This window comes from Osmia lignaria, chromosome 6, assembly GCF_051020975.1.
Source record: "Osmia lignaria lignaria isolate PbOS001 chromosome 6, iyOsmLign1, whole genome shotgun sequence".
Classification (NCBI taxonomy): domain Eukaryota; kingdom Metazoa; phylum Arthropoda; class Insecta; order Hymenoptera; family Megachilidae; genus Osmia; species Osmia lignaria.
Window position 1 is genome coordinate 2,932,830 of NC_135037.1, and position 26,399 is coordinate 2,959,228.

The following is a 26,399-nucleotide window of genomic DNA, read 5'->3' on the forward strand; positions in this document are numbered from 1 at the left end:
TTTGCAAGCGAAATCTAACACGGTCGTTCGTTAAAGGGATGGGTAAGAGGGACGTTAGGCAGGCGAGACACCCTTGAGAATATAGCGTGTTTAGCCCGTTCTTAGAGGCTGCTCAACGGCGAACACCGTTAACAAATTTTAATGATAAATCGAGCGGGAGGATCCCAAGGCTTGGCTACAAACGACATGAATCTTCTATGAAAAGGCAATAGGTGAGCCAGTACGTGAATATCTCATCGCTTGACGCTTGCTAATATTCAGGGATATCCTGTTATTATGGCAAGATTACGTGCCCTGAAATGCTCAGTAACGTTCCAATAAATGTGTCAGCGAGATTAATACGGAATTCTCTGTCCCATCGGAGCCGACTTCAACGTTTAAACGTAACGATTCTCTCTAACTATTAAATTGTTGGATATCGAATAATCCGACAGGGTTTCACGGTACACAAGTATTCGTCAAGTAACAAAGAAATTGAAGGATAAAGTTTTCGAGTGACGAGAGACTCTAATAACAGAGGATTCGATAGAAGTCTCGTGCTAACCTCGAAGGAAATCGAGCACCGAGTCCATCTTTGAACCGGACAAGGAAGTCCGTTTATTCGCTGGAACGATGGCGTTCGACAATCGAGGTCCGCGTTCTAATTCCTTAGCGACCCGTTTCCATATCGATGAGCCACACGCGGCAACCGCCGAAATTGCTTTCGGCCCGACGTATTCGAAATTGTTCGACGATAGGTAAACGGTAGACTCGACGTTTTCATCCATCCATCTATATCCATCGTATCATCTTTGCCCTCCATCGTTTTTCCTCTGTACCCTGTATTTTATTCCTCTATTTTTTTTTTTTTTTTTTTCATTTTCTGTTAGTTCATCGTTTTCGTCGCGCGAAAAACGCGTCAACGTCAGTCTGGCCCGGTAACGAAATTCGATCGAGCGGGATCGACCACCGTGATCGGCTCGCGTGATTCCCGACGATGTACCGTCGGCCTTTCCGCGTCATTGACGTCGCTGAAACGACGATATTTTACCAGGATAAATTACAACGGGCGCATCGAAAATTCTGGCCAAATATCGGGCCGAAACGTCGCGTTACTCTTCCTTTCGAATTATCATTCGCGCGGTGTATCTTGTTTCTTCCGCTCGGCTCGATTATCGTTCGTCACTCGATTTCGAACGGTTCCGAGCGTAACGGCCGACAATTAGGAATCCGGCCAGAAAGGAATTCCTCGGAGGTACCAGCCGGATGGTCCCGTTCGAAGAGAATCCAGGCCGATAAAGGTGGCGAACGGAGAACATAAATCGAACGATCAGTGCCTTTGTGGATAGCGCGAGAAACTTTAGGGCCAATCTCGATGGCTGGCTGCTACGGCAGGACGAACGATCCTGCTCTTTTCACGAGTCCGTTTCTATTCTCCCCTTTAAAGACTTACCGGGGGACTCCTCTTCGCGGCAAGTAACTTTTCTTTCGAGCACGCCCACCGTTAGCGGACGACCATTGCAACGGAGCAACGGGAGTCGCGAATAAATCTGCTCGACCAGCGCTGCCACCTTCCCGAAGAAAAGGGGGATGATTCGTGGACGTGTCGTGGACTCCATCGAAACTACTTTTTCCTCCCTCGCCGGTGTACACGCGAGTGTACGCGAGCTTTGAATAAATACAGGTTAACTCGGCTACCTTATTTCACTTGCAAACTACAATTTGTTACATGAGAAAATATCTCGTGTAATAGTTGCGCGAGAGAGACGTACGTTGCAATTCACGGTTAAAAAAAGAATAATCCTGTGCTCGCAATTTAAAGAGAACACTCTGAATAAACGAAAGAAGGGAGGGAGAAAAGGGAGGAAAAACCGTAGGGAAACGAGAAAGTAGAATGGCCGTCCGAGGAACGGATCGAAAGGTTGCACCCTCGAGTTGACCAGCAACGACTCGTTTCCAGAGCACAGTTATCGATCGTTTCTATTTTCTGATCGCAAAAGTGTCACGGACAGAAGCCGCGGCTTTTACCTTTTCTTCGCGTCGAAACGAAGCGACGACTTTGTTTTCGCGTCCCTTAACGAGACGTTGAACGTGAGGGTAAGGGAAAGGAAGGGTAAGGTTCGTTGCACGGGGACGAAGGGTGGCTTGTTTCGTTCGGGATTGATACTCGACCAATTAATCTTATCGTTAATTAATTTGAACGAAGCTTATTCATGAGGTGGCGGGAATGGAAGATGGAAATCGATCGAAATCAGCTGCGTTTTCGAACAGGATCGAACATGTGTCCTGGCTATCCATAGGCTAAGGTTGTCGTTGTTGTCGTTGTTGTTGTTGTTGTTCGTAAAATCAGTGTGTCGTAGCGGGAGAGACACGGAATTACGGTGTAAGCTCGTATAGGGTCGTCACGCGATAATACTGGGAACCGCATTAATGTCGGGGCTGCCGGTAATTCCCATTTAATAATCACAGGTCGTATGTTAACCCATCGTATCCGGTAGTCGGACCTAATTACGCCCCGTCCGACCGTGTCTATGCCAATAAACGTTCACGAGTCTCGCGGGCTTTGCTCAAATATGCTGGTGGATAATATTTTCATTAACCATCTCGCGTCATCGAATTAATCGAACCGGGGCTACTCGTGCGTGATGGGTGTGCACCAGGTGGCCCATCAGCCTCGACCCAGATTCATTTTAGATAAAGGAATCAAATCGCGCCAAGATCTTCCGTTACCTTTGTCCTTTCATCCCGGTAAAAGATGAAGAATAAGAAGAGGAAAAAAAGAAGGGAAAATTGAAGCACCTCCACGAGCCAAGACACTTTCAACAACGACAATTCCGTGTTTCCAAGTACGCGTTCCTTTAGCCGGTTGCTCGCGTATCTCTATTTATATTTGTATCGCGTTTCTATTTGTTCCGCGCTTTCCTTTTCCTTATTTCCCTTGCGGATCGTGGTCGACGGCGAACGACATGCATCGTTTTATTCCACTCGTATCTTCGCCTCGAGTTCTTTGCGAAGGTTAAAGACCTCGACCGGTGACGAGCAAGCATCTTCGCGACAAGGAAGATGATCCTCTGAACCGCGTCGAGCAGGAACTTTCAAGTAACTGTCTACGATTTTTATAATGTTTTATAATCTCGTTAAACGTCTTCGATGTCGTGAAAATGAATGCTGTAATTGTTTCATGAAAAATTCGAAAGAGCACGGATTCCTTGCGAGAGAAAAAGGATCCAGGTGGAAATTATAATCGTCGTCGATTCGGTGATCCTCGAACGAGAACTCGAGACCGATTCTCTTCTTTCTTCGAGAGAAAAAAGGGGTCGAATTTTCGTCGAGAGATAATCACCAGAACGATTTCCCTGCGATGAAAAAGATTCGAGGCTTATCGACGTTCGCAATCTGACCCGACGCGTTCCACCCCCTTCCTTCTCGCTCTATTTTTCCGAACGAACGGAATTAACTACGACGAGCTAATTTTTTTCTCCTTCACGATATCTGCGCTCGATTAAACAGTAATTAGCGATGATTTAATGACACGCGTCCGAATAAATCTGATCGAGATGCGTTATTAACACGGACGATAAAATCTACCCGTGAATTATTTGTCAAATTACGTATTCCGTTAACGAGGTCAAAACGTCCAAACGTAGAACGAGTTTGGTTTAAAGATGAACAAAGTTATCCCGGTATTCAACGACAGCTACATTTACCATTAATTCGTTGTATAATTTAAATCGACGATTTTACAAACCAAATTAAACCCCGGGTAATTTTGAACGAACGAAAATTCGGTCGTCGCTTCCTTATTTTACGACCGACAGAAATCTTATTTTGCCTCACGGAAGATCACACTTTCATAGGGGCTATCATTTCCGCACAAAGAGAATAAATAGCCCGGCCGAGAACGAGGAGGGAAAGAAGAGAAAAAGCAATGAATCGGCTTTTGAATAGAAATTACGAATCCCCCGAAGCAACGCTCGGCCGAGCTACGATGAACGAACGAGCTTATAATCCGTCCTAATGGCACACGAGAACGTACGATTGTATTTTATTCATCGTGGGGTCGCGTGGTCGATCCGATTCAGCGTAGCAAACGACACGGGGGTCGATATTAAGCAACAGCGGGAGGGGGAGGGTGAGAAGACAGCGGAGAAGGAGGAGGTCGTAGAAAAGGGGAGAGAAGGCAATCTCGTTGGTAATTGTCCGTAAACGGGCGCAAAGATCGTGGCCAATTTCTGATCGTCCGTGCATGCGAAAAGCAGTGCGGCCTCCTTCTTCCTACTTTCTTTTTTTTTTTCTTTCCTTCTACCCTCTTGATGTTATATTCCCAGGTCGTGTTGGCTGTGGTTGCTTGCTTACAGATATTGTCTCTATTTCGATTGCTCGTTTTCCAGGGCCAGAAGGAGCTCGCAGACACGAGGCGGGAGAAGATCGTGGGGACACGTATACGTTGTTTCGCTCGAATAGATGCCGTTTCCGCGGCACTCAGGTAAGCACGTAGAGGAGAGGATCTGGAGCGGGGCCAAGCTCGCTTGGGAAGCAGTCTGCGTACGAAAACTGGATGGATGAAGCCGGGAGGAAGGAAGAAGAGAACAACTGGTAGGAGTTGAACGCGATGAACAGTTGAAATTCTACAGATAAGAGAGAAGAACGACGTTAGTTTAGCTAGGAATTGAGTAGGAAACAGAGAAGAAAAAAGAAAATAAAGGAATGACGGAGAGGCTGTTTCGTTTAGAAGCTAGTAAGGCTACCCTGTATCTCAAACACCAGGTACTTAGAGTCACGTTAAAAGGTAAATACTGTAAGAATCCAGGTCTCCTATGTCCATTTCCAACTACCATAACTCGTGGATCCCAAGATCTCGCTATAAATTCCAACGAGTACATCCCCCCTGCCGAGGGCGGCAGCGCGGAATGGGAAATGTACGGTCAAAGTTTATCGATCGATGGACGTCGCGGTTATTACGCGATAATACCCCTAAAAAATACCGTGTCCTCGTTGAAGATACTTAACGAAGAAACTAGGAAAGCGAAGCGGGGGGGAAAAGCTGACAGTGTAGCCGATCGAAAGGGATTTCAGAGCCGCTCACGGGGATCGGCTGGCGAAAGATTCTCTCTGCTCTTTAGCCGGCTTTGGCGAAACTTTTCCGCGATCCTCGAACCGAAGAACGAGCTGCGAAGCTGGAGCCAGGCTGAAATCCAAGATAGAAGAGGTGGAAAGGTGCGAACGGGAATATATAGGAAGAGAGTAAACGCGGGAAGGTAGACGGCGAAGAGACGCAGGCGCATGGTCGCGCCTACGAGACGGTGGTTCCACGGATCCAGCTATCGATTCGGCTGTCTTACAGGTCCTCTCGAGGCTCGATGAATAAAAATGACATGCTAACGAGCGTGGTTCAGCCAGCTGAAACTAACTCCTGGTAACGCGTCGAGAAACGTTCTAAGCGGAGCGACGCGGCGCGTTTCGACGATCCTGGACACAGAGCTTTGGATAGCAGTCCGTGAAACAGGAACGATGGGAACCGACGCGACGAGGGGAAAACAGGGACCAAGGAGAACCGAAACAGCAACTCGAGTTGCTCCTTCGAGTCAACGGTGCGATTAATATTCGAGCGATCGTTCGAGTAGAAACGACGGATTCTGCCGGTGGAGAACAGAGGGTACCAGAGGCAACACTTCTTACACTAGAACGAATAGTTCGCCCTTTCTTCCCGGTACCTACGCGGTTTACTACCAGATACTCCGCAAACTCTAAAGCATCTGCTCCCTGTAATCGTAACTACGTGCCGTTGCACGCGTTTCGCGACAAATTAGGGTACCGAGTTTCAGAGTACATAGTTGTCGTTGAATCCAGTTCCGATACGCGAGTTACACTTCGTAGGATTCGGAAGAATTAAATCCTATCAAATTTCGGAACATGTTCGAAACTATCTTATCAAATATACTTACCTTCTATCAGGAACTATAGCGGAGATAGGAGAGACAATGGAAAGCCATAGGTACTCGTATCGTTATCGAGTATCGACGTGGGAGTTGATTACCAGTGGGTTCTCGTTAAATATCGTGTCGTCGGTATGAAAACATGGGATAGGTTACGTGCAGTCATGCAGTTAGCCTCGTGTGTGTGTGTGTTTCAATGTATGGGTGAACCCTTCTACGTACTTATTACGTCCTCACCGATAAATTGACTCGATGACTGGATAACTAATGAATGCACGGTACGGTGAAATTATGAAAAATTGAAAGAAAATTTGCGGCTACCAGGAGGCAAATATTGATATAAACTATCGTAAACGGTATATGAATTTCTTGTTCCCGATAAACAGGCTCGTCGTTGTCCATGAAAATCTCCGCCACTTGTTAATCGTAGCTTATCACAATTTTTGTAAATCCTATGAATAACATCGACTTGAAGCTGGATTTACTGTTTGTAAATAACAGTGTATACATTCCCGGAAATTGCTGTGCCAATTATTCGAACGATGAAATAATTGTTCGTTGTTTTTATTATTTTCCCGGAAAACATTCGGCAAAATGTTTGCAATAACGGCGCTCTTTTGCAACCCAATTTTAACCCTTTGCTCGCGGCAGAATTGGACGCATAGCTTTGTTGATATGAGTAATGTGGTTACGGTCTGCTGCTTCTGCGCGAAGTAATATTGTTTAGATGAGAAGAATGCATATAAATATTAGCTTTGAAACGTAATCATTTCGCGTATCTTTGTATCGTCAACCTGACGTTTCCTCGTTTCACGAGATTAAGTACTTTCCAAAGAACTTAATGTTTTCAACGTAAGAGTTTCAGGATATGCTTCTGTCGAACAGCTGATCCCTGAAAAGAAACGTAGCCGGTAAAGGGACAACAGTCACGCGATCCTCGTCGAAAGATTAGGAGCTCGAGGCCTTCCGGCACGGCTCGCTTCTCCTTACACGTGGAATACTGAATTTTTTATTTTTTATTTTTTCTTTTTTTTTCCTCCCCGGTACTTTTCCAATTATCCTGGACAGAGGCAGGTCCGCGTCGCTCGTTTTCCCGTTCTCATTTCACCGAGCGTCCTTTCGCGTCTCGGTCGTACGCGTCGCGAAATGAAAAAAGGTCGTTGAAGAGAGCCGGCGGCGGCAGATCGCGACGCCGGCCTCGAGTTTTGATTAAAACTAAACGGCGAATAAAAATTCCGCGACCAACCGAGCTCGGCGTGAAAACCGCTTCCGTTGAACGAGAATACATTTCCGGGATCGATCCACGCCGAAAGAGGAAGACAAAGCTGACCGATGTTTTTTCTCGGTGAAATTTTCGAAACGACCGGGCCGAAATAAAGGGACGAAACACCGTTCGGCTGGGAGGAAAAAAAAATAGCCTCGCGTTCGGTGTTCGCGAACGAAGGAAGTATAAAGTTCGTCTGGAATCGAAAATCGATGTTCAGACGATGCTTTCGCTAAGTGCCATTCGGGGTATCGTCGCTTCTTCCTTCGAGCGGCGTCGAAGAAAGCGGCGAGGGAAAAAAAGTCCGTGAAGAAATTTCACCGCGCCAATAATTTCTAACCCGACCCCCGTTATCCACCTGCTGACCCGTGGTGTCGCACCAAATGGGCCAATTTTCCATCCCGCTCTACGGCTTACGGCTATTGTCGGGATGTTGACGATTCGGATCGCGCTCGGATCGATACAGACTTAAAGATCGATTCAGCTTCGAGAGGTTAAATAGCCCGATATCGAACCGCAGTCGATACTCGTAAAGGTTTACCCTCGTTTTTCCCCTGTGCATAACACAGCCGAAGAACGGGATCATTAGCACCACTCGTTGCATCAGGTTCCGCAACTCAATTTGTTTGAAAACCACCGAAATTCCGTGCCTATCATCCACGTGTTGGGACGACTGTCGCCGCCATGTGCGGTTGCTTCACCGTCCCTAGACCCTCGAGAGCCTAATGAAGATAAGAATGGAGGAGCAAAGGTCTCAGGGCGTCGCTTCCCCAATTCATTGGGGTCACTTCGCATCAGCGTCGAAGAGAAGAGATCAATATTGTATCACGACAGTGGAAGATTTTATCGCACAACTGCCAAGATTTTTGTTCATCAGACTGGAAATTCTGATGGTAGCAGGGGAAATAGTTGATGGGAAAGAGTTAAATTTTTCATTCGTTCTAAAAGAAGATGACAGCTAAGAAGCAGTTTCTTCTTAGCCGCGGAATTAACGAGGAGATGAAGAAGCCGTGCAAGTTTGGAATGCAGGGAAGGGCGAGAGCGGTGGAAAAACCGCAAACAATAAGAAAGCAACGGGAGAAGTTGACAAAGATAGCTGCCATAATACGCGACGAAACAACGCAACAGATAAATTTTATCGTAAACAGAGAAGAAAGATATTTAATTGGATATACCGAACGATATTACGATAACAATTATACCGTGATCGTTGGAACAAGAAAATGCCCATTTGCGTGAAACACGCAAAGTTGAACCGCACCGTCCTATCGAGGGGACAAAATGGCTTGCAAAAATCTTGATTCGATCGATAACTTTAATTATGAGTTATTTCGTGCCGTCGAGGAACCGTGTTGCCCACAGATGATTAAACTGATAAAACGTTGATTATAGGAAAATTATGGAGCAAAGTTTCTTCAACATCTGTTGCGTATCATCAACGGGTAACGAGAGTTGCGCAACGGCGTTACTTCCTGATCACTCTTCGTAATTAATACAAGAAGCCTCGACCGACCAGCGATACTTCAACTGCATCATACGAACAGTCTCATTCATGTTTGATCAAGCTATAGGTATATCCGAGCATCCATCAGGTAAGCCGTTCGAGTAATTCTCTACCGTTAGTTACGATCCGAAGAAGCGACTGCAAAGCCTTCGGTTTTGTCGGACTGACGGAAAGAGACTTACGTTGGTAAGGTAAAAGTGGAGAGGGGAAGAGAAAAATACAGAAGACAGAGGTCGGCCTCGTTCGGGCAAGGTTCAACGGACTCCGCGTGTCGGATCTAACGACGACGAGGAGGCCAGCAGCCGAACACTGCGGCCCGCTACTCCACGCTACTCGTTTCGCCAGCATCTTTTTCCGACGCGTCTCCTTCTCTCTCTCTTCTTTTTCTTTGCCCTTTCGAGTAGCGGAGAAGCAACCAACCAACCAACGAACCGGTCGAGCACGCTCGTCGTCGCTAAATGGCCAACGTAAAATGGAGGATACTCTCGCGACGAGTCTCTCCTATTCGAAGACGAATTTCCTTCTTCCAGGGAAAGAGTTGAAAAAGCGCAAAAACGATGCGTGCGGACACAGTCGCGCTCGTTAGAATACGTTTCTACAAACTTTTCGAGAAACGGACTGGAATGAAATTTTTAAAAAGATTGGGGTCAAACGAAGAAATTTAATTTAATATATATATACACGGGCATTGGCCCTTTTTACGAGTAGATACATTTTGCATTGAATTGTTCAACCATTTACATTTTGTGCGGACACGCTGTTGCTAATCTTTGCGAAGCTGGTACAGTATACTGATAAAGAAAAATAGAGACAGACAAGAAGAGAAGAAAAACATATATATAATATTGTAGTGATTAATACTAGTAAAATCGTAGTGCCATATAAAGTATGCGCTGAAGTTGAGGTGTTAGAAAGAGACTGATGCTTGCTTAAAGTGGGTTCGAAGTATGTTTCTGGTTAAATATTCTTATTAAAATCCTATTGGAATATTAATTTACAATGGAAAATATCAATTCAAATGTACCAAATCACAATAGAAAGATAGAAGAATCGCGAGCAAATCATAAAATTTTGTAAAATTAATGCTTCTTATATAAAATATTTATAAACAAAAGTCGGAGTTTGGAGGGGCGTGGTTTAGCGATGATTTTTTATGTCACTTGAAAATTTACTTTTAATCAGAATCGGACATGTAGAGGCTTCTCTGCACGTGCTGTCCTCGCAGGCAAGAAGCTAACCAACGAACGAGCGTAGCTCGTAAATAACGTACCGGCTGGCAAGGCCGCGTTTTCGCTTCGGCTAAGCACGGCGTTGCTTCTTGCGGAACGTTTCGTCGGAAAGATCGACGTCGTCGCGGGGTCACGTGGAGTAACTGGCAAGAAGAGCGTTCGCGTTTTGCCTGTAGGTTTCTTCGAACCGAACGAGACGGAAGTAGCCGGTTGTCCCCGTTTCGAGCTGTGCCGGCGTCTGCTTCCGGTAACCCCTCTGACTGGTACAGCCGTTTCGACGAGCCAGAGGGCGGTTTTTCTTCGGTCGGGTAACCGCGTGGCAAGCAGTCGACGACAAGCGGAAGCGTTTAGCGAGCCATTAAAGTCAGCTGGCCATTACGATAATCGAGCGAATCGATTTATATACGGCCCGTGACGGGCTCGAGGTCGACCAGCCGATAAATCGATCGACCTATCCCGCCAGCGGAAGAAAGACGAGATCTAAGATCGAGGGAAAAGAACCACGTTCCTTTTACCCTCTACTGCCGAGCTACCATACACGGGACTTAAAGTTACAAGTGCAGTCACGAGACTCTTCACCCTCTTTGCTATTGTAGTTAAATATTTTTCTTAAAAGGTATCGCGTAGTAGGGAGGTGATCGTTAGGGTAAGATGAAATTTGTTTTATTTGAAAGAATATCGATCTAGATAATCAAACTTTAGGTAACAATGAATAGTTAAAAACGTTATTGAAATAATTAATAAAAAATCACGCAATGTGATTTGCGTACTGTTAGGGATTTATTTTCAGTTATTTTAACAAAAATATTTAACATGAAAAATAAAATACAACTCTTCACTTACGGTCTTTCGCACAATTCTCTACTAACGACTCTAATACTGTAAGATATTAATTAATTTCGTCTTCGAACGATCACACATACCTGCCGTAGCTTCTATTGAAAAGGTAGACGAGATAAGAATACTTAGTTGGGTTGAAAGAAAAATACAATCAGTGAGACTGTAGTTCGGCAATGGAGGGTTAAAACTCATCGTCAAGCTGGAAGAGAGTAAGGTAGCTGCAGGTACGATAAAGATCCAACGGCACTTCGGGCCGGCTTTTCAATAAAACGTGAAACTCACGGCCGAGTTTTCGCGCTTATTCCATCGAAAGACGATTCCTTTGGAACTCGCTCGGTTCCCTCCAACCCCTCCGCTCATCCTGGTACTCGAACGAAGAAGCGATAAAACTCGGAAGCGACCGAGACCCTGAACGGATGAACGAGGGGTTGAATCGCGTCGAGCTGAACCGATAAGCCGGTAGATAAATGATAGCGTGTCGCGCTTGGACGCGCGAACTCGCGCAAACACACCTGTCGTCCGGCACGCGTCCCTCCGAACGACCGTTAACGTTCTACGAAACCCGGCTACCAGTGCCACTGGGAAAACCGTTGCCTCGATTAAACGACGGGACTTAAACTGCCCGCTTCTCTTCTACGCCCGCCGAGCGGAACGAGACGGAACGAACCGAAGGCGAAAGCGCCTCCCCTTTAAACTTTGCCTTTTATTTCTTCGATTTATTTCCATTTAATATTCAACATTTTGCTTTATATTAAATTACAGTGTTGGTCTTCGAACTCCAAGAGTCGGATAGTCTGCGATATTGAAACATTTCCTATAGTCAGGATGGAGAATTAACCGCTTCAAAAGCGAATTGAAGAGCAAACAAGGGTGAGACGAGATCGAAAGGCAACGAGGCGGAAGGAAAGTCGAATGGTGTGTATTTTTGAAATTTACACCTGCGAGTCGCTGCTAAGGAGATCCAAGGCTAGGTGTTCAATTAGAGAAAAAGCGGGAAATGTTCTCCTTTAAATCGGACCTTGCAATTAGAACGGGAAATCTGGCAAGCAATTACATCGCGAACGCGCAAACTTGGTTTCTGTATACATATAGTTACCCTCTCCCCGAGAACGATCGTGTTTACCGAGGAACCGTACAGGCAGGGACCGAGGTTTACCTCTTTGATACCCGATTCCGTCTTGTTTCGTCTTCGCTCCTCTAAAATGTCGAGGTCTCTTCGAGATACTCGAGGGAGAGACGGCATTCTTGTCGCTGTTTCCTTCAAACGGTAGACGAAGACGCACTCGAAACGAGTCACCAGCAGCTGCGCCTCTTTCGTCCTTCAACCGATACTCGACTTCTCCTGTTCCCCTAGACTTCCGTCACTTCTCGTCTTAAGGTGCGTCTACGCTGCTGTTTGCTACCAGTTTCCGGAAAGTATACGTAATCGTTAACTTAGGTTTCGCTGTTACTCGTAGCGTCGTTGAAATCAACTTCCATTGAACGGCATCAACCCCTCGGTCTCGATTCGGAAACGCATAGAAATCGAAGAAAATCAGTCGATAAATACGATGACTGGTGGATAGGCACCTTAACGCTGTTATTCCCTTCGCGAAATCACCGCTTTGTCAATCTTTCCTTTGCTCCGTATTTCCCAGAGGTGGCCGAACGCTCTGCCATTTCCTCGCTTCGAGAGGCCGTAGTCCCGTAGATCGCAATCGGTCTGGTCGGGCAATCGCGACGTCCGGTAGCCTCCCACACGCGACCTCGTCCCTTACCCGATCCTCCTGAAACGCGAGAGAAACGCTTTTATTCCGAGGTGCTGGTACGGGCCGTGCGAACGGAAGTCTTGGTCACGGCTCGTCGAGTCTCCTTCGCTTCGCTCTCGACCGTTGCGTTGCGACGATTCTCGACTCGTACGAGGCCACCTGCGAGCAAGACCCAAGTCCTAGCCCCTGTCTTAACCTATAACCGCTAGGTCCTCTTATACTCCGGTGAAGAACCCCTCCCTCCATTTTTCCCCCTTGACTAAGTTGCGCTCGAGTGTACCTGTACGCTCTTGGTTGTATCCTCGATGCTAAAGTAACTCGTCCCGCCGATGGAACCGCAACGACGAAGCATATCGCGTGGGAATTCCGCGGCGACGGAGGAGCACGGTGGTTGCGGTGGATCCAGATTAGTCGGTCTCGAAGTACGCTCGTATACAGCGCGTCGGGGGCTAACAAATTCTCTAGCGCGTTTCCGGGAGCTTATTAAGCCGACGAGCCGAATCTTCAGGGCCGCAGCGAGCACTTAACCCGAGGCGCGTACTATCGGGCCGCAACCTCAAAGAGCTTTCACGACTCGCCTCGTTGCTTTCCCGCTCTGTTAACGATACCATCCCCGTCCGCGACTCCTTAACGACCACCACGCGTCTAATCTCACGGGAGACGAAGCCGGCTACATTTATCGCGATAAACGTTACACACCACCCTTCTGGCCATCTTACAAAAGGATTACGAGCGTCCTCGTTCCAATCGTTCCTCGTTCTACCCTCGCAAGCATCCCTCGGATCGCTATCTCTCGTCCGATTTCTGTAACGGAAAACGATCCTCGTCGAACGCCTGGCTCGGACAAATTCGACACAGGATTTTTATCAACGGCGATAAGCGACATTCGGGGTAGGTCCATGGATCTTTCGATTGAAACAGGAGGTGCAGCTGTTTCTACGGTGGGGTCGACTCGCGCGGCGAACGGGAAAGATAGGCGCCGCTCCAACGTAATATCGACGATCAGTCGGCACCGTCAGCTCTTTTCTCCGGTAATTTCCTTTGGCCGAAGAATTATCCGGGAGTATTGGGAACCAGCGACAGATTTATTTATTTATTCTGTTTGAGCGTGCTAAAGGGGCGGATGGTGGGGGATGGAAAAAAGGAAGAACGACAGGAAATTGAATCGGCTAGACAGAGAACTAGACCGTTTCGAGGTCCGTTCGACAGTGTAGTTTAATGAGTTTCTAGCGGGGAAATACAAAAAAAGAAGGAGTAAAAATGCTGAAACGAGCGTTTGACCGAATTGCGCGTATTTCAGTACGTTCTAATGCGTTCTATTTAATCGGATTCAACCTTAACCAGCTCCGATGCGACTGTTAATGGCTCCGGGGAGAAAAAAAAAAAAAAAAAAAGAGGAAGACAAAAGTCTAAAAGGAAAAAGATGGATGGCTCAAAGAGTACTACATTTGCAGGATGGTAATATTATTTTTTGCAACCGCAACGATGAGGGTGCATTAAAAATTGCATTATTTATTTATTTACCTTATAAATGGTTAATGGAAACGCGGACAAAAATATAATGCTATTATCAAATGTAACGTTGCACTAGCGAGAACCGTATGATCCTACAAACGTGTATACCACTTTTTCTCCCCTTATATCTTTTTCCTTCAACATTCCGTTTTTCTAATTGTACCAAGAAAACAGCTACAACTCGTACCAGTCTCCCGAGGCGACCTCGTATTATCAGTCCCAGGAAACAGCATCGTGCACACGTAAGTTCGATAAAAAAAAATGTAGCAGCAAGAATTTATGATGGATGCTTCGGTACAGGCGCTCGATATTCCATCCGATGATTCTCTACGTACGAGATCGTTGTACACGGTTGAAAAAGCAAGCGTTATTAATCAAAACGGCGAAGCGTCGAGGAGTCATCGGTCGGGAGACGGAAAAACCGTGGAGAGAGATCGATCGATCGGGTAACTTTTATCAGGAAGTTTCGAAGCGATCGCGTTCTCTAATTGCATCGAACGAGATTCGCCTCTTCTCGTCGAACGGGACTCGCCGTTTGACTCGCGTTGCTCCCTTTGAACATCTCTTAAGGAAGAAGATTTCCAGCCATCTCCGTCTACTTCCTTTCTGCCCGGAGCAAATTCTCCAGGGGAAATCGAGCTGGAACTTTGGATACTTTGGACGCTCCGTTCGAGCGAGTTCTTCTTCGTTGCTGGGGAATTTTTACGCGATCCTGTCCGCGCTGCGCCGAGCCGCGTCGAGGAAAGAAAGCTTCCGCTTTTCCCAAAAGGTCGATCTCGAGGGGTGGCGTTGGACGAACGATTTCATCCCTCGGTCGGCCGCGCGATCGAGTATGCAGACATCGTGGAAACTTTTCCAATCGAGCGGAAACTTTGTTCTCGTAATTAAAGCCGCGCGAATACTTAATGGACCGACGTGGTCCATCATCGATCCCGTTTCCGCTTGACACACGCACACATACGCCCTCTCCCTTGACCTTACCGAGCCGAAAAACCACCCTTCGCTTCTCTGTCAAGGCCGAATCAAGCTAGTCGATGCAGAGGCCGAATTTTTCTCGGGCGAGTCGCAGAGCAGGCGGGAAACGTGGAAAGCAAAGTTTAGTTCCCGTATCACGCGGAAGGATAACGGGCGGCAGAAGTCTAACGAAGAGACGTCTTGGGAGCTATTTCGCCTAATTTAACTGCGAGACCTACAGGGAAGGGAAACGAACGCCTGAGGTGGACCGAGTCTCGTGGGCCTCTGGTGCACGCGTGTTTGCGACACGCTCTCGAGCTGACTTTTCAGCGAATAATATTGTATACGGACGTTCTATGTTGGGCAGATACCTGTGATCGATAATTCCGAAGGTAAATTTGTTGGAAAGATGGCGAAGGTGATTTACACCGAAATGTCAACTCGTTTCGAGTTACGCGTTAGATCAAAAATAGACTTGGAAACATCTTCGGTTCACTGATTCTTAAAAGATCGATCGTTTATCGGCAGTTACTTCTGTATCGAACTTGTCCCCACCGTCTCCTTTCCATAATACAGCTCGACCTTCCGGTCCTCTACAAGAGTCGACCTGTTTAATTAATGGATGGAAGTAATTAAGAAACAAGGATCTCCCGGGGGGTGCTCGCAACTCGGCCTGTGTATCCTTCGGAACGTACGTGCCTCTGCTTGGCCTAGGTATTCGCGTTCCTTCTCTCGGGTGAAACTTTCTTTGGTCGACTCGTAGCCAGAAAAACGAATCGCCGGGAATTGAATCGGATAGAAAAGTCGAAGACGAATCGAACGGAATTTATTAAATCGTAGAAAGCAGCGCTTTTTTTGTCGCGTCTTCTAGGCGATCGCGTGTGGTCCGTACAAGGTACGAAAGCGGAATCGAGAACGTTACACCCCGAAGGAGAGGACTACGGCAAACGGAATGCCGTAAATCTCATGTAAATTCGGGACGCCGCTTGATTTGCAAGCACAATGCCAGACAATTGTACGGTCTACCATCGAGCGGCCGGATGCGGAGTCTGCGAGTTTCTCCGCTTCTACCTTGGTTAACTTCTCCCGCCGTTAGAGCCCGTTCGGCTATAGTCCGGGACGAAATTTAAATTCTAGTTTGGACCTATCAATTGTATACGAGCCGCAGCCAGGTCAAAAGTGAAATTTTCGGACGGCAACTTGCCTGGAATATTTAACCCTCGACCACGGGAACGGTTCAGGTACAATGGGTGTCTCGAATAAAATTAACCACTCGAAATTTCTAAATTCATTTATTTGAAAATGGTGACAAAAGCGTTTCACGGGGTTATCGGGCTGATTTCGATGGAAGGTTATCAGAGGGTAATTTTAACGAGGACGGATCGTCGCGAAGCAGCAGGTATCCGGTAGAGCTGCGGGACAGCATGAATTAGTGGTATGCATTCCAACGGGCGGATGGTTTGCCCGCGAGTATGTCACCGGCCATTGCCAGATGCGTAACCCTCGTCGAAGCTGTTTCCACGTTCGCGTTAAGCGACGCGGTTTTACGAGCATCGATTCGGCCAGTAAATCGTCGCTCCCTTGGTCCGGCATTCCCTTTTATCTACCGGCCATATATTGCTGCCAGCGAAATGAACGAAACGAATTGAAACGTGCAAAGAGAGGGATCGTTAAAGCGTTTAGAGGACTCGGCTCTCGAGGAAATCGAAGCGGAAAGGAGATGCAATTGAAGAGTATCGGTAGACCAAGTAACGTAAGGGAAGGATGCTTCTAACCGGTGAACTATAGTCTACCTGAGGTGTGAACTAAAGGTGTTGGAACTGGGTCGGGTCTATCGAAAAGAGATTGTAGTTAAGCGGTATCGCTCTTTCACTTTTACAACACACGTTATAAACCGTATTACTCACCTTCTCGTATGCTACAGAAACCGACCAGCAGCGTAATTGCAAAATAGGTAAAAAAAGTCAATTACGTTGCGATTGCTTATGATTATTGCTTGGTAACTCGTCTAACGGTATTATTTTATTACTTTCAAATAAGTTAATTAATTAATTGATAATTAGTCGTTCAATGATTGGAATAATAATACTGTCAAAAAGGCATTAATTGTCTTGGTTCATATAATAGGACATACAACTAGAATATTTTCCTCGTGTCCTACTTTGCCAAAATAACCCGTGTTACATAAATTTGTTATTTGTTATACACAAATTTTAACGTCGCTTCGTGGATTTAATACAATTTCCCGTTTTGAAAAAGGATGTCATATCAAGGGAAGGAATAAAAGAACGATCGGTCGATTGACACGGGACAGAGGTGTGCATACAGAAGAGTGGCGCGTACTCGCGCGAGAAATAAACGAACCGTCCTCGCGAGTGGCTCGAATCGCGTCGAATTCAGTCGAAGAAACTTTCGCCGGAGGCATGCGCGTTTCTGCGATCAGTTTGTCCCTCTCGCTCGTTCGCGAAACTACGAGGCAGACGCGGCCCGAGAACGGTCCGCGGTCGCACTTAACCGCCGGCTATCAAGGTAGCCAGGTAGGCTGCTCCTCGTCGTTCCGTAACCGCTTCGGTTCGCTCCGCTCCGCTCGTTTCGGCCCGGGTACATACACCGGGCTGCGCTTCGTTCGTTTTTGCCGCCCTTTCTCACTCGGCAAACTCGATCCTCGCGAGTTATCTCGACCTCGAGGCCGCCTCAGGCCACCGGCAACTCGGTTCCCGCGCTTCTCTTCTTTGTTCGCCATGACGAACAGGGGATCGAGGACGATCCAGCACTGGGATACACGGTCATCCGCGTTTCTACACGCCGATCCGTGATTTCGACTTTTCCACGAGGATTTATCAAGAAAAAAGAAAAAATAGTGTATTCTCGAATAAAAGACACGTCGGAGAGTAACAAGTGTTCTTTGTCCGACAGTGTTATTTCAAAGAAGAGTGTAGATCCTCTAGTGATCCTGGTGTAATCCATCATGTTTCGTTGAAGATTCATCGAAATAAAATGTGCGTACCGCGTGTATCTTGAAATAAAAACAATTAAAGGGGTTACGAAGAATTCTCTGTCTGCAGATTCAAGTGGATTCGACTGCATTGCGAAGAAGGTCGCGCATCCCTCGCAACGTGCCGAAGGACTAGAAGTGTCGTGCGTTTTGATGGACGTGGAAGAAGGAAGGAGATCCTTGTGAACGTGCTTCCAAAAAGAAGGTGGAATGAAGTGGAAGGGGAAGGTACTGCATTGGACGCTGGTCGCGCTGCTGGGAACCATAGGTGAGTGCTCTAATGCGATTCTTTGATCTTCTGCCACTCGGGGCGTCCAACGTTTCGGTTCGCTGACCCCTCAACGTTTATTCTTCCTCTGCCGCGTATTTGTCCGCTTTCTGTCGCTGGTGCACACGGACAAGCCTCGAGCATTGCTCTATCCATCCGGCTCAACAGGTTCTTTCGAGACCCGCGAGTTTTTCCTGAACGATCCGCCGCGAGTGGAGCCTACAGATTGGCCCACGAGCCGCGTAACACTTCACTCGAGTAGACTTTCCGAGAAGTCTCGATGGCAAGTCGATCCTACCGCGTCGGGACCGAGGGAGGAACCGGAAGCGAGGGAACAAGGGTTCAGACACGACCGTCGTTCGAAAAAAGCCAGGCAAATTTACGATTACAGTCACGTATTTCTAACTTTCGTACGTTACTTTTTACTCCACTAGTCTCCACTATATTTCTATCCATTGTACCGTACAGTAATTCCGAATTGAAAACTGGTAATCCTGCGTAGTGACAAATTTCCGAACATCGCACTCTTTGTCTCTGTAATCTCTTTTTCGATATAAAGAGAAACACGAAGTTGCATGAGCGATTCTGTAAAATACGCTCCGCCCTGTCTCCACTTTTGATCCTCGCGTTTAAAGTTCATCGCAACGCTGACTACGCACCGTTTCATTTTGTCGCGAAGTCTCATTTTCCTTCTTCGTCAGGCGAAGCGATTAACATGTGACCGCCTCAGCCAATAACGCGCGATGATCTAGAGTGCGTGTGGTAGGGGTGTGTGACTTACCTACTACGACCAATCGTACGCGCATTCCTGCCTCTCGTCATTTTCTCATCTCTGTACTTATAGTACTATTCGCCTGCGACAAGATGGCTAAAACTTGTAGGAATCTCTACTTCGCGTCACAAGTATCTTCGTAATTGATCGAATCGCTTGACAAAGAAAACAAATGAATCGGTCAAGTGTGATTTTTCCATTTTTAGGCGGAGCAAACGAAGATCTCCCTTGCCATTTTCTCGCGGACGAACAGTATTTAGGTATTAAATCGTTAATTATGGTTCGCATATCGACAGACATAAATTTAAAACAGTAATACACAGTAAACAAAGCGGTGGGTATATTCTTGAACGTTTATAAATATAACTTGCTTGGACATAACGGGGACGGTAGGGTCTTAAAACGCGATGAAAAAAATCCAGTCGCTTGGGAGAAAGCGAAAGGGTGTTGGGTCGCGGCCAAACCGCGCGGATAGAGTCCGAGTTTACGAGTGGAAAGACGCGGCAGCGGATTATCGGGAAACTGTGTGCGAGGTAAAGGACTCATCGGAGAACGACTTTCGGGGCCGAATTGCTGTGAAACTTTTGCGGATCTTGTGCACACACGGGGGGTTACGTTGTCATAGGAAATGCTGCCGCGTCAGGAATTCGAGTTTCTCGGCAAAGCGGATTTACCTCGCGAATCGTTTCTCTACACAACGTGTCTCCTTCGTTCCACGCGCTCCTAAGGTTTCCTCGTAACCTAAATAACCCGATTCCTCTGACTCTTTTAGAAACACCAGGCTAACGTTGAAAATTAACCATCCACTCGTGTTACCTTTGAAAAACCTTCGTCTCGTCGACATTCCATTTGGAATATCGGCGCCGATACCATTTTGTTCCATTAAATATCCAACAAACATCACCGTCTGAACCGTCACAGGGTTAATCCGAGCCGAAGCGCCATGATTCATCCCGACTAGATTGGTAAGCGAATAAATTTTCATTTCGAACGTTCCGCTGTTCGTTGGATCGCGATATCGCGCGGAACTCTTGCTTTATTCCAGTCGAAAGAATCGGATTGCCCGTTCCACGGAGTCGGGGATGGAGAAGCACAGCCGAGGATCCGGGATCGGATCTTTGCCTCGGCTGTGTTTTTAGTCACCGATGGATTGCAGCATCGGTACGCGGATCCCCGCGTCAGGAAAGGAGAGCGACGTTGACGGACGCGGTTGCATTCGATTTTCAGAGGTGTACACCCACGGTGCTCGATATCGGCGCGGTACGGGACGCGAAAGGGAAACGAGCCACGGAATAACTCGACGCCACGCATTAGCCTGATTAAAAGCCAGCCAGTCGAGATCGTTTGTGTTTAATGCGTGTATGAACGAGCAGCGAGAGGAGGAAGGTCGTAGGTTCAGGGCAAACTTGCATCGCCCCGTTTCTCTCTGTCGTGTTTCCGCTGATTTTCCTTGATAAATCCAACCTCCGAGAGCGGTGCAACTTCTTAAAGGTCCCGGTAACCCTTGGGTAATTCCGTTTTCGGGTTAAGCACGTTACATGAAAAAGGCTGATCTTTCAGAGCTTAACCCTTTCATTGGTATAAATATACATACGAAAGTATAAATCATCTAATCAGCTCCGCGTAAATAATAGAGAGCTTCTTATTTCACTAAATAAAGATTACTAGAAAGGGTTAATTTGACCTATTAGAAGGAAGCATTAACACGACTTCTCGGAACCGAGGATTTATATAGATGATGGAAGAACCTTGCTACTCTGACCTATGCACTCCGCACGCCCTTTTATCATCGGGAATAATACGAAAAAGATGATAAACATTCTGAATACTATCTCAGATTTCTCGGCGGTATATGTACATACTTCGATATAAAAAGAGGATATATTTACCCTACGGATTTCGTTCGTAAAATGAATAATTTTTCAACCTTGTGTCGAAGCATTGAATTATTAAAGTTTCAATTGAAATCGAATGTAGCGAATAAGATTTGTTCATTTATTTGTTGTATCTGACGAGGTCGATACAGTCGCAACCAATAATAGCCGGAATCAATCGTCGACGTTCGCTGCACGTCATTCCCCTTTCGTAGCAATCCTCCCGGAGGAGAACGTCAAACAGTCGATATCGAGTCGATCTGGATCAGGCAGCTACCGAGTTGGGTGCCGAGTTTAAAGGGTTTCGTTTCGCGAGTGCCCGTTAATCCGCGACTGCTAACGGAATGGACGCGAAACGGTTAGAAAGCGATATCGCGTAGCCTAGCCTAGAGAGGAACGCTCGGTTTGGAAAAATCGAGCTTACGAGTTTCGGTCGTTGGTGTACGGGACGCGTTTGTGAATCGAGGCCGAGTGTCCGTCCGTGTGGAAACGCACGCGAGCGAGCATATACGCTGCTCTACAAAATTCCGCAGCCCGTTGTCCCCTGCAAGTTGGCAAAGGCGTTAGGCGGTTAAACGGTTAGCCGTGCCCCGTGCAATACGGTAAGTGCTAAATTAAATTCAGCGGAACGAGCAAGCGGCCGCGCGCGTATTACCGCGCGCTGAATCGGGACCAAACGTGGCCAGAGAGGGTGGAAAAAAAAATGTAGAAAAAAAGAGAAAAAAAGGACGAAGGGCGGCGGGAATCCGGTCGCCACGGTGTGCACAGGGACAAAGGAGGGGGGAAAAAAATACGCGGTAGGTCTCGGTGTGCGCGGATTTTGCCGCGTGAAAATTAGTTTTCCCGTTAATTGGACCGAGGGTACGCGAAGTCTCCATCCCGCGTAATTGGATTCGTATATACGCGTTCGTATACCTCCGTGTTCTTTTCGCGACCAAAGCTGAGCCCGTTTGTACGATTTCCGGCTCGTTTGCGACCTCTTCGTCACTTACAGCTGTCTTTGCACATTTACTTTCTACCATTCTTTTCTTCTTACCACCGCAGCAGCCTCGTTCTGTGCTGTTACTTGAAAGCCGTTGTTCGTGTTGCTTTCGTAAGTGCATAGGGTGAGTTTCAGTGTTTCACGGAAAAAACAATATACAAGTATGGTATAAGAGCACATAGTCGATAAGAGTACGCAGTGAAGCTAATAGTGAAATAGTTGCGTATCGAAGCTAAGTTCAATCGTATCTTTACCCGCGTACAGTGTAGGTGTTCGTGCCAAAAGAGAATTAAAAAGTGTTTAGAAGTGGTAAAGCCAAGTAAGTTTCAAGTTTTTCTCATATTTGCAAAGTATATTTACGTTGAACTGCGATTTAATACTTTGAAAATAAGTATTGCTGTTTATAGATTATGAATCTTGATCTTAACCCATTTGCTACTACGATCCCCAAATGGGGATTTGAATATATATATATTTTTTTATCACTTGCAATAGGATTATATTAAATAAAATGTTAAATAAAAATTTGGCAGTTAATGGATTAATGTCCGTAACGTTCATTATGCTTCGAAAGAATATTCTTTTCGACCATCTGTCGTATTCTTAACAGTACGCAAATGACATTACGTGATTTTTTATTAATTATTTCAATAATGTTTATAACTGTTGATTATTACTTAAAGTTTGATTATCTAGATCGATATTCTTTCAGATAAACCAAGTTTTGATTAATGAAACGCGTTACTTTGTCTTTTACAATTATTCAAAGCTTACTCCTATACCATCTTACCCTATCGCGTTTGTATTTTCGGGATTAAAAGACTGCTGAACTACGAATCAAATCAATGATCAAAGGTGAACGTTCGCTGCGATTCAATTCGAACGTCCATTGCGAATATATTCAGTCGACCGAGCAGTTTTTTTTTTTCTTTGACCCAGTATACTCTGTTTTTAACTATCCAATGTTATCGGTTTTCATAGCCGGGGTCGCTGGTATCGAACGAAACGTTCCGCGGCAGTAGGTGGAACAGACGGAATCTACCGACGTATATTTCCAGTGATTTAAGTAGCCCGGGCAGAGACGATGGGGTTACTAGGAACGCGTACACCAGCTGTGGGGAGGGCAAGACTACGAAAATATCCGCTGGCCGGCGGCCAATTCGCTGGCTGGGCCACCCTTTCGCGAGACACTCTCACCTAGGAAGCGCGATATCGCAGCTAGCGCACGTATCGGCTGACTATTTATGGATCCTCGTTCATAGATTTATCGGTATCGTATTTACGCGGCCTCCTCCGTTCCGATGGCGTTCCACGGTAAAAAAGTCTCGACGCGGGTCTTGTTATCGCTGCGAACGAACCGCTCGTAAAGATTAAACGCGATCATTTTCAGAAGCCGGTCGTTTCTCGGAAGGGTATCTTAAACTTTCCTTAAAGTCACGATCATAAATCGTCAAATTACCAGCGTTTTGTAAAGGTCGTTCGATGGGCCAGCCTCGTTCATCGTGTTTCTGATCAGCGTCATTTTACACGACCCTTTGCTCTTTCCTCGTGGTTAAGGGCAGCTTTCAGCGGCTGCGAAAGGGCCGAGCATACGCGTTCACGGGCTTCCATTCTCGTTTCGCCCGCTCGAGGATCACGCGATTCCGCAATCATACAGAATGGGTAGGGTAACATGCACCCGTGTTCTTATCTGGCTGTGCAAAGTGAAATTATTCCACGTGAAACCCTTGTCGCCGTGTCGCGGGCTTCGTTTCCTCGCACGATACCGGCAACCCTTTCGGCCCTCTTCTCCTTAACTCACCCTTCGAACGTTCGAATTTCTTCCAACTTTCTCCATAACTTCCCAGGCTGGAGCTATCGCGAAATACGAAAGGTTGAAAATGTTTGCCGGTCATCGTGGCACCGAGCGTGCAAACGCCATGCGGAAGAAGGTTTTTCGCTGCTCGTTAGCGCTCATCGATTTTCCTCCTCCTCCTCCTCCCTCACCCCCGATGCCACGGCTGAATTTTACCCGGCACACGCGTTCCGTGCATTACGCTAATGTCCGGTCACGGAGTTAAACGACGAAACCGATACGCAACAGCCGGTCAGATTTCGTGTGAGTGTGTGTGTGTGTGTGTTGCAGTTCAACCTGCGAGATCGACCGGTGTAATCAGGGAATTAAAAGGCGCGAAATGATTCGATGGTACGTGCTTACTCTCGCGTAAACGATGTCGATCTTTAATTTGACGAGTAATCCGTAGCGAAAAGATTTCAGTCAATATTCATTTAAAAGTTTTTCGATTTAACGTTTAATTAATAATCTCGAGGATAACGTTTGCCTAAAGAAGCAAATCAGAAGTACATTAATAACAATTTCAATTCCAATTTCAACTGCAATCACATTTATAGATTTTATCTTTGAATGTATCCCCGCTGCATAATGCATATTGCGTTGCGAGGATATCTACTACACCGTGTAATTTATTTATTTATTCCACGATACACTTTGGAAACAGGTGATTTTCAATAAATAATGTAGAGGGTCGATTGGTGACGAGCCAAGTGTTGTTCTTAACATAAACAGGAGATAAATATTAATGGCTACTAAAGTACACCAGATTTGTTCATTAATAAGATACTAATCGAATCCTTTCGTTTATAGATGCATAATGCCAGCTCGTTAATAGCTACGGTTTGACCAAATTTCAATGGCGATATGCAAACGAAAGTAACTTTAAATGCATTTATGCCAATTCTAGCTGTTCGAATACTTTCCTTATACCTTTGTTCGATGCACAGCTGAAGACGTAGAAAAATAACTGAGAATTCCAGATGAAAACGTTTTGTCATACGCGCGAGCGTCGCCAACCTCTTTCCACGCTAATAATATCGTCGTAAAAGAAAAGTTCGCGACGCGAAACGTCGCTTGGCTATTCGATCGATAGTCCGGTCAGTGGTTACGAGTGTTCCTCTCGCGGAATTCGCGTTTCCGGGCCGGAAAAACAAGAATCGCTAAGAAACTTCCGGTACCCCGAATGTTTTCGACAAGAAAGAACGCGTCACGTTTCACGAGAACACGCGAACCATTTTTCTTTTCAACCACCGAGTACGACTTTGTATTTGCCTTGAAACTGCAATATCACGTAGCTACTAAATTATTATACTTCGTCGAGAAAAGGAAAATGATTCAGAGTTTACCAATCGGATCGAAGTAAATGGTAGTAATCAAATTTTAATTGACCCTTTTGCGAGCGTTCGGATACCCCGGTAGCCACTTTTACATTTCCTTTAATAATTTTCTTCGAGGTGAAATCGTAAAAGCGCTTTGAACTGCGACGCTTTAAGCACTTTTCCATCGATCTACCTTTCGAAAATAAAAAGAGTTAAATGTTAAACGGGGGATAAAGAAAAAGGAAATATTATTATTTCATTTCGAAATCCATAAATTCGTAAAGGACAGGAGACGCGGTTTGGCGCCTTCGCGTCTAGGGAAGTTAATAGTCAACCTAGAACTTAACGTTGTTACCTGTCTCCCGTTTGGTCTACGATTTCATGGGGGGAAAGGATAGTGAGAAACGGGAAGCAGCGGGACAGGTATATCAGAGTCCCTAGAGAATACTAGGGAAAATTGGTGGGGACGATGACGTGCCACATAGTATTTCCTATCTAAAGGGGCTATATTCTCTCGAGTACATCGGGCGGCGAATAACGAAGAACGATATTATTCAAGAACGGGGGCCGTACCTTTTATCAACGAAACGCATGGAGTATGAACAAAAAAGAAAAAAAAAAAGAAAAGGGAGAAACGTTCCGCTGTAACAGCGTGGCTAATGCGATTACGCAGCGAGCTAAAAACGTGCAAACGGCCGAGTTAAATTTACCCGCGAAATTCCGCCAAAACCTACAACCGGTCTGCTCTCTCGTTGAATTTCTTCCAGTCGCGTTGCTTTCGAATCATTCTTCCGTTGGAAACGGTGGTATCCGCGATAGAAGCAGTCGTTGAAACGACCAACGTAAAAAGAAAGGGGATCGAACGCGCGGAGAGGAGGGTTGAGAGTTGGTCGTTGCTTAAGAAGCGATAAGTTTCATTGTACCCTGTAGAATCGCTGTTTCCCGAACACCCTCTTTCCCCATTAAAGGATATTCCGATATTATGCAAATGCGCATAAGCGAGGCCAAGAAAGTAACGTCGTCTAGTCTACTGCTCTTTTTACCCCCTTCTATCCTTTTCATGAAAATCTTTCCGTTCCGAATATTTCCAAAGGTACGCGGGGTTATCGCGGTTACGTCGCGAACGCGATTCTTCCGCTTGCACGATTTCCACACCAGATTCGCCACAACTGCCAAGACATTTCCAATCGAATTTCGATCCGAATCGCCACCTCTTTTCTTCTCGTTTTCTTCTGGACAGGATACGAGAAAGGACGGGCCATCGACGTATTTGAGGGTCGTTCCGCAGCTTCACAGGAAGCTTCGTCTTCTTCGGACACTCGAGTCGAATCGTTCGGACGGTACTTCCTTCGAAAGTCGGACCCGTTAACGAACGGAAAAGGTAGT

At 46.2% G+C, this 26,399-nt stretch overlaps 2 protein-coding genes across 7 annotated transcripts in view; both read left to right on the forward strand.

The window, feature by feature from the left end:
* Positions 1 to 13,907, forward strand: part of LOC143305392 (uncharacterized) — a 38,614-nt gene extending 24,707 nt beyond the window's left edge. For all 6 annotated transcript variants that reach the window (XR_013062292.1, XR_013062290.1, XM_076688794.1 and 3 more), the window contains one exon: positions 4,371 to 13,907. The gene's annotated coding sequence lies outside the window, so the exon portion shown is untranslated. The remainder of the gene's footprint in view (positions 1 to 4,370) is intronic.
* A 3,513-nt stretch (positions 13,908 to 17,420) lies between these two features.
* The window catches only part of ed (hemicentin protein echinoid), a 37,189-nt gene continuing 28,210 nt past the window's right edge, over positions 17,421 to 26,399 (forward strand). Inside the window, exons 1-2 of the mRNA XM_034318583.2 lie at positions 17,421 to 17,968; positions 18,035 to 18,232. Coding sequence (XP_034174474.1) covers positions 18,175 to 18,232 — 58 coding nt within the window. The 5' untranslated portion in view covers positions 17,421 to 17,968; positions 18,035 to 18,174. The remainder of the gene's footprint in view (positions 17,969 to 18,034; positions 18,233 to 26,399) is intronic.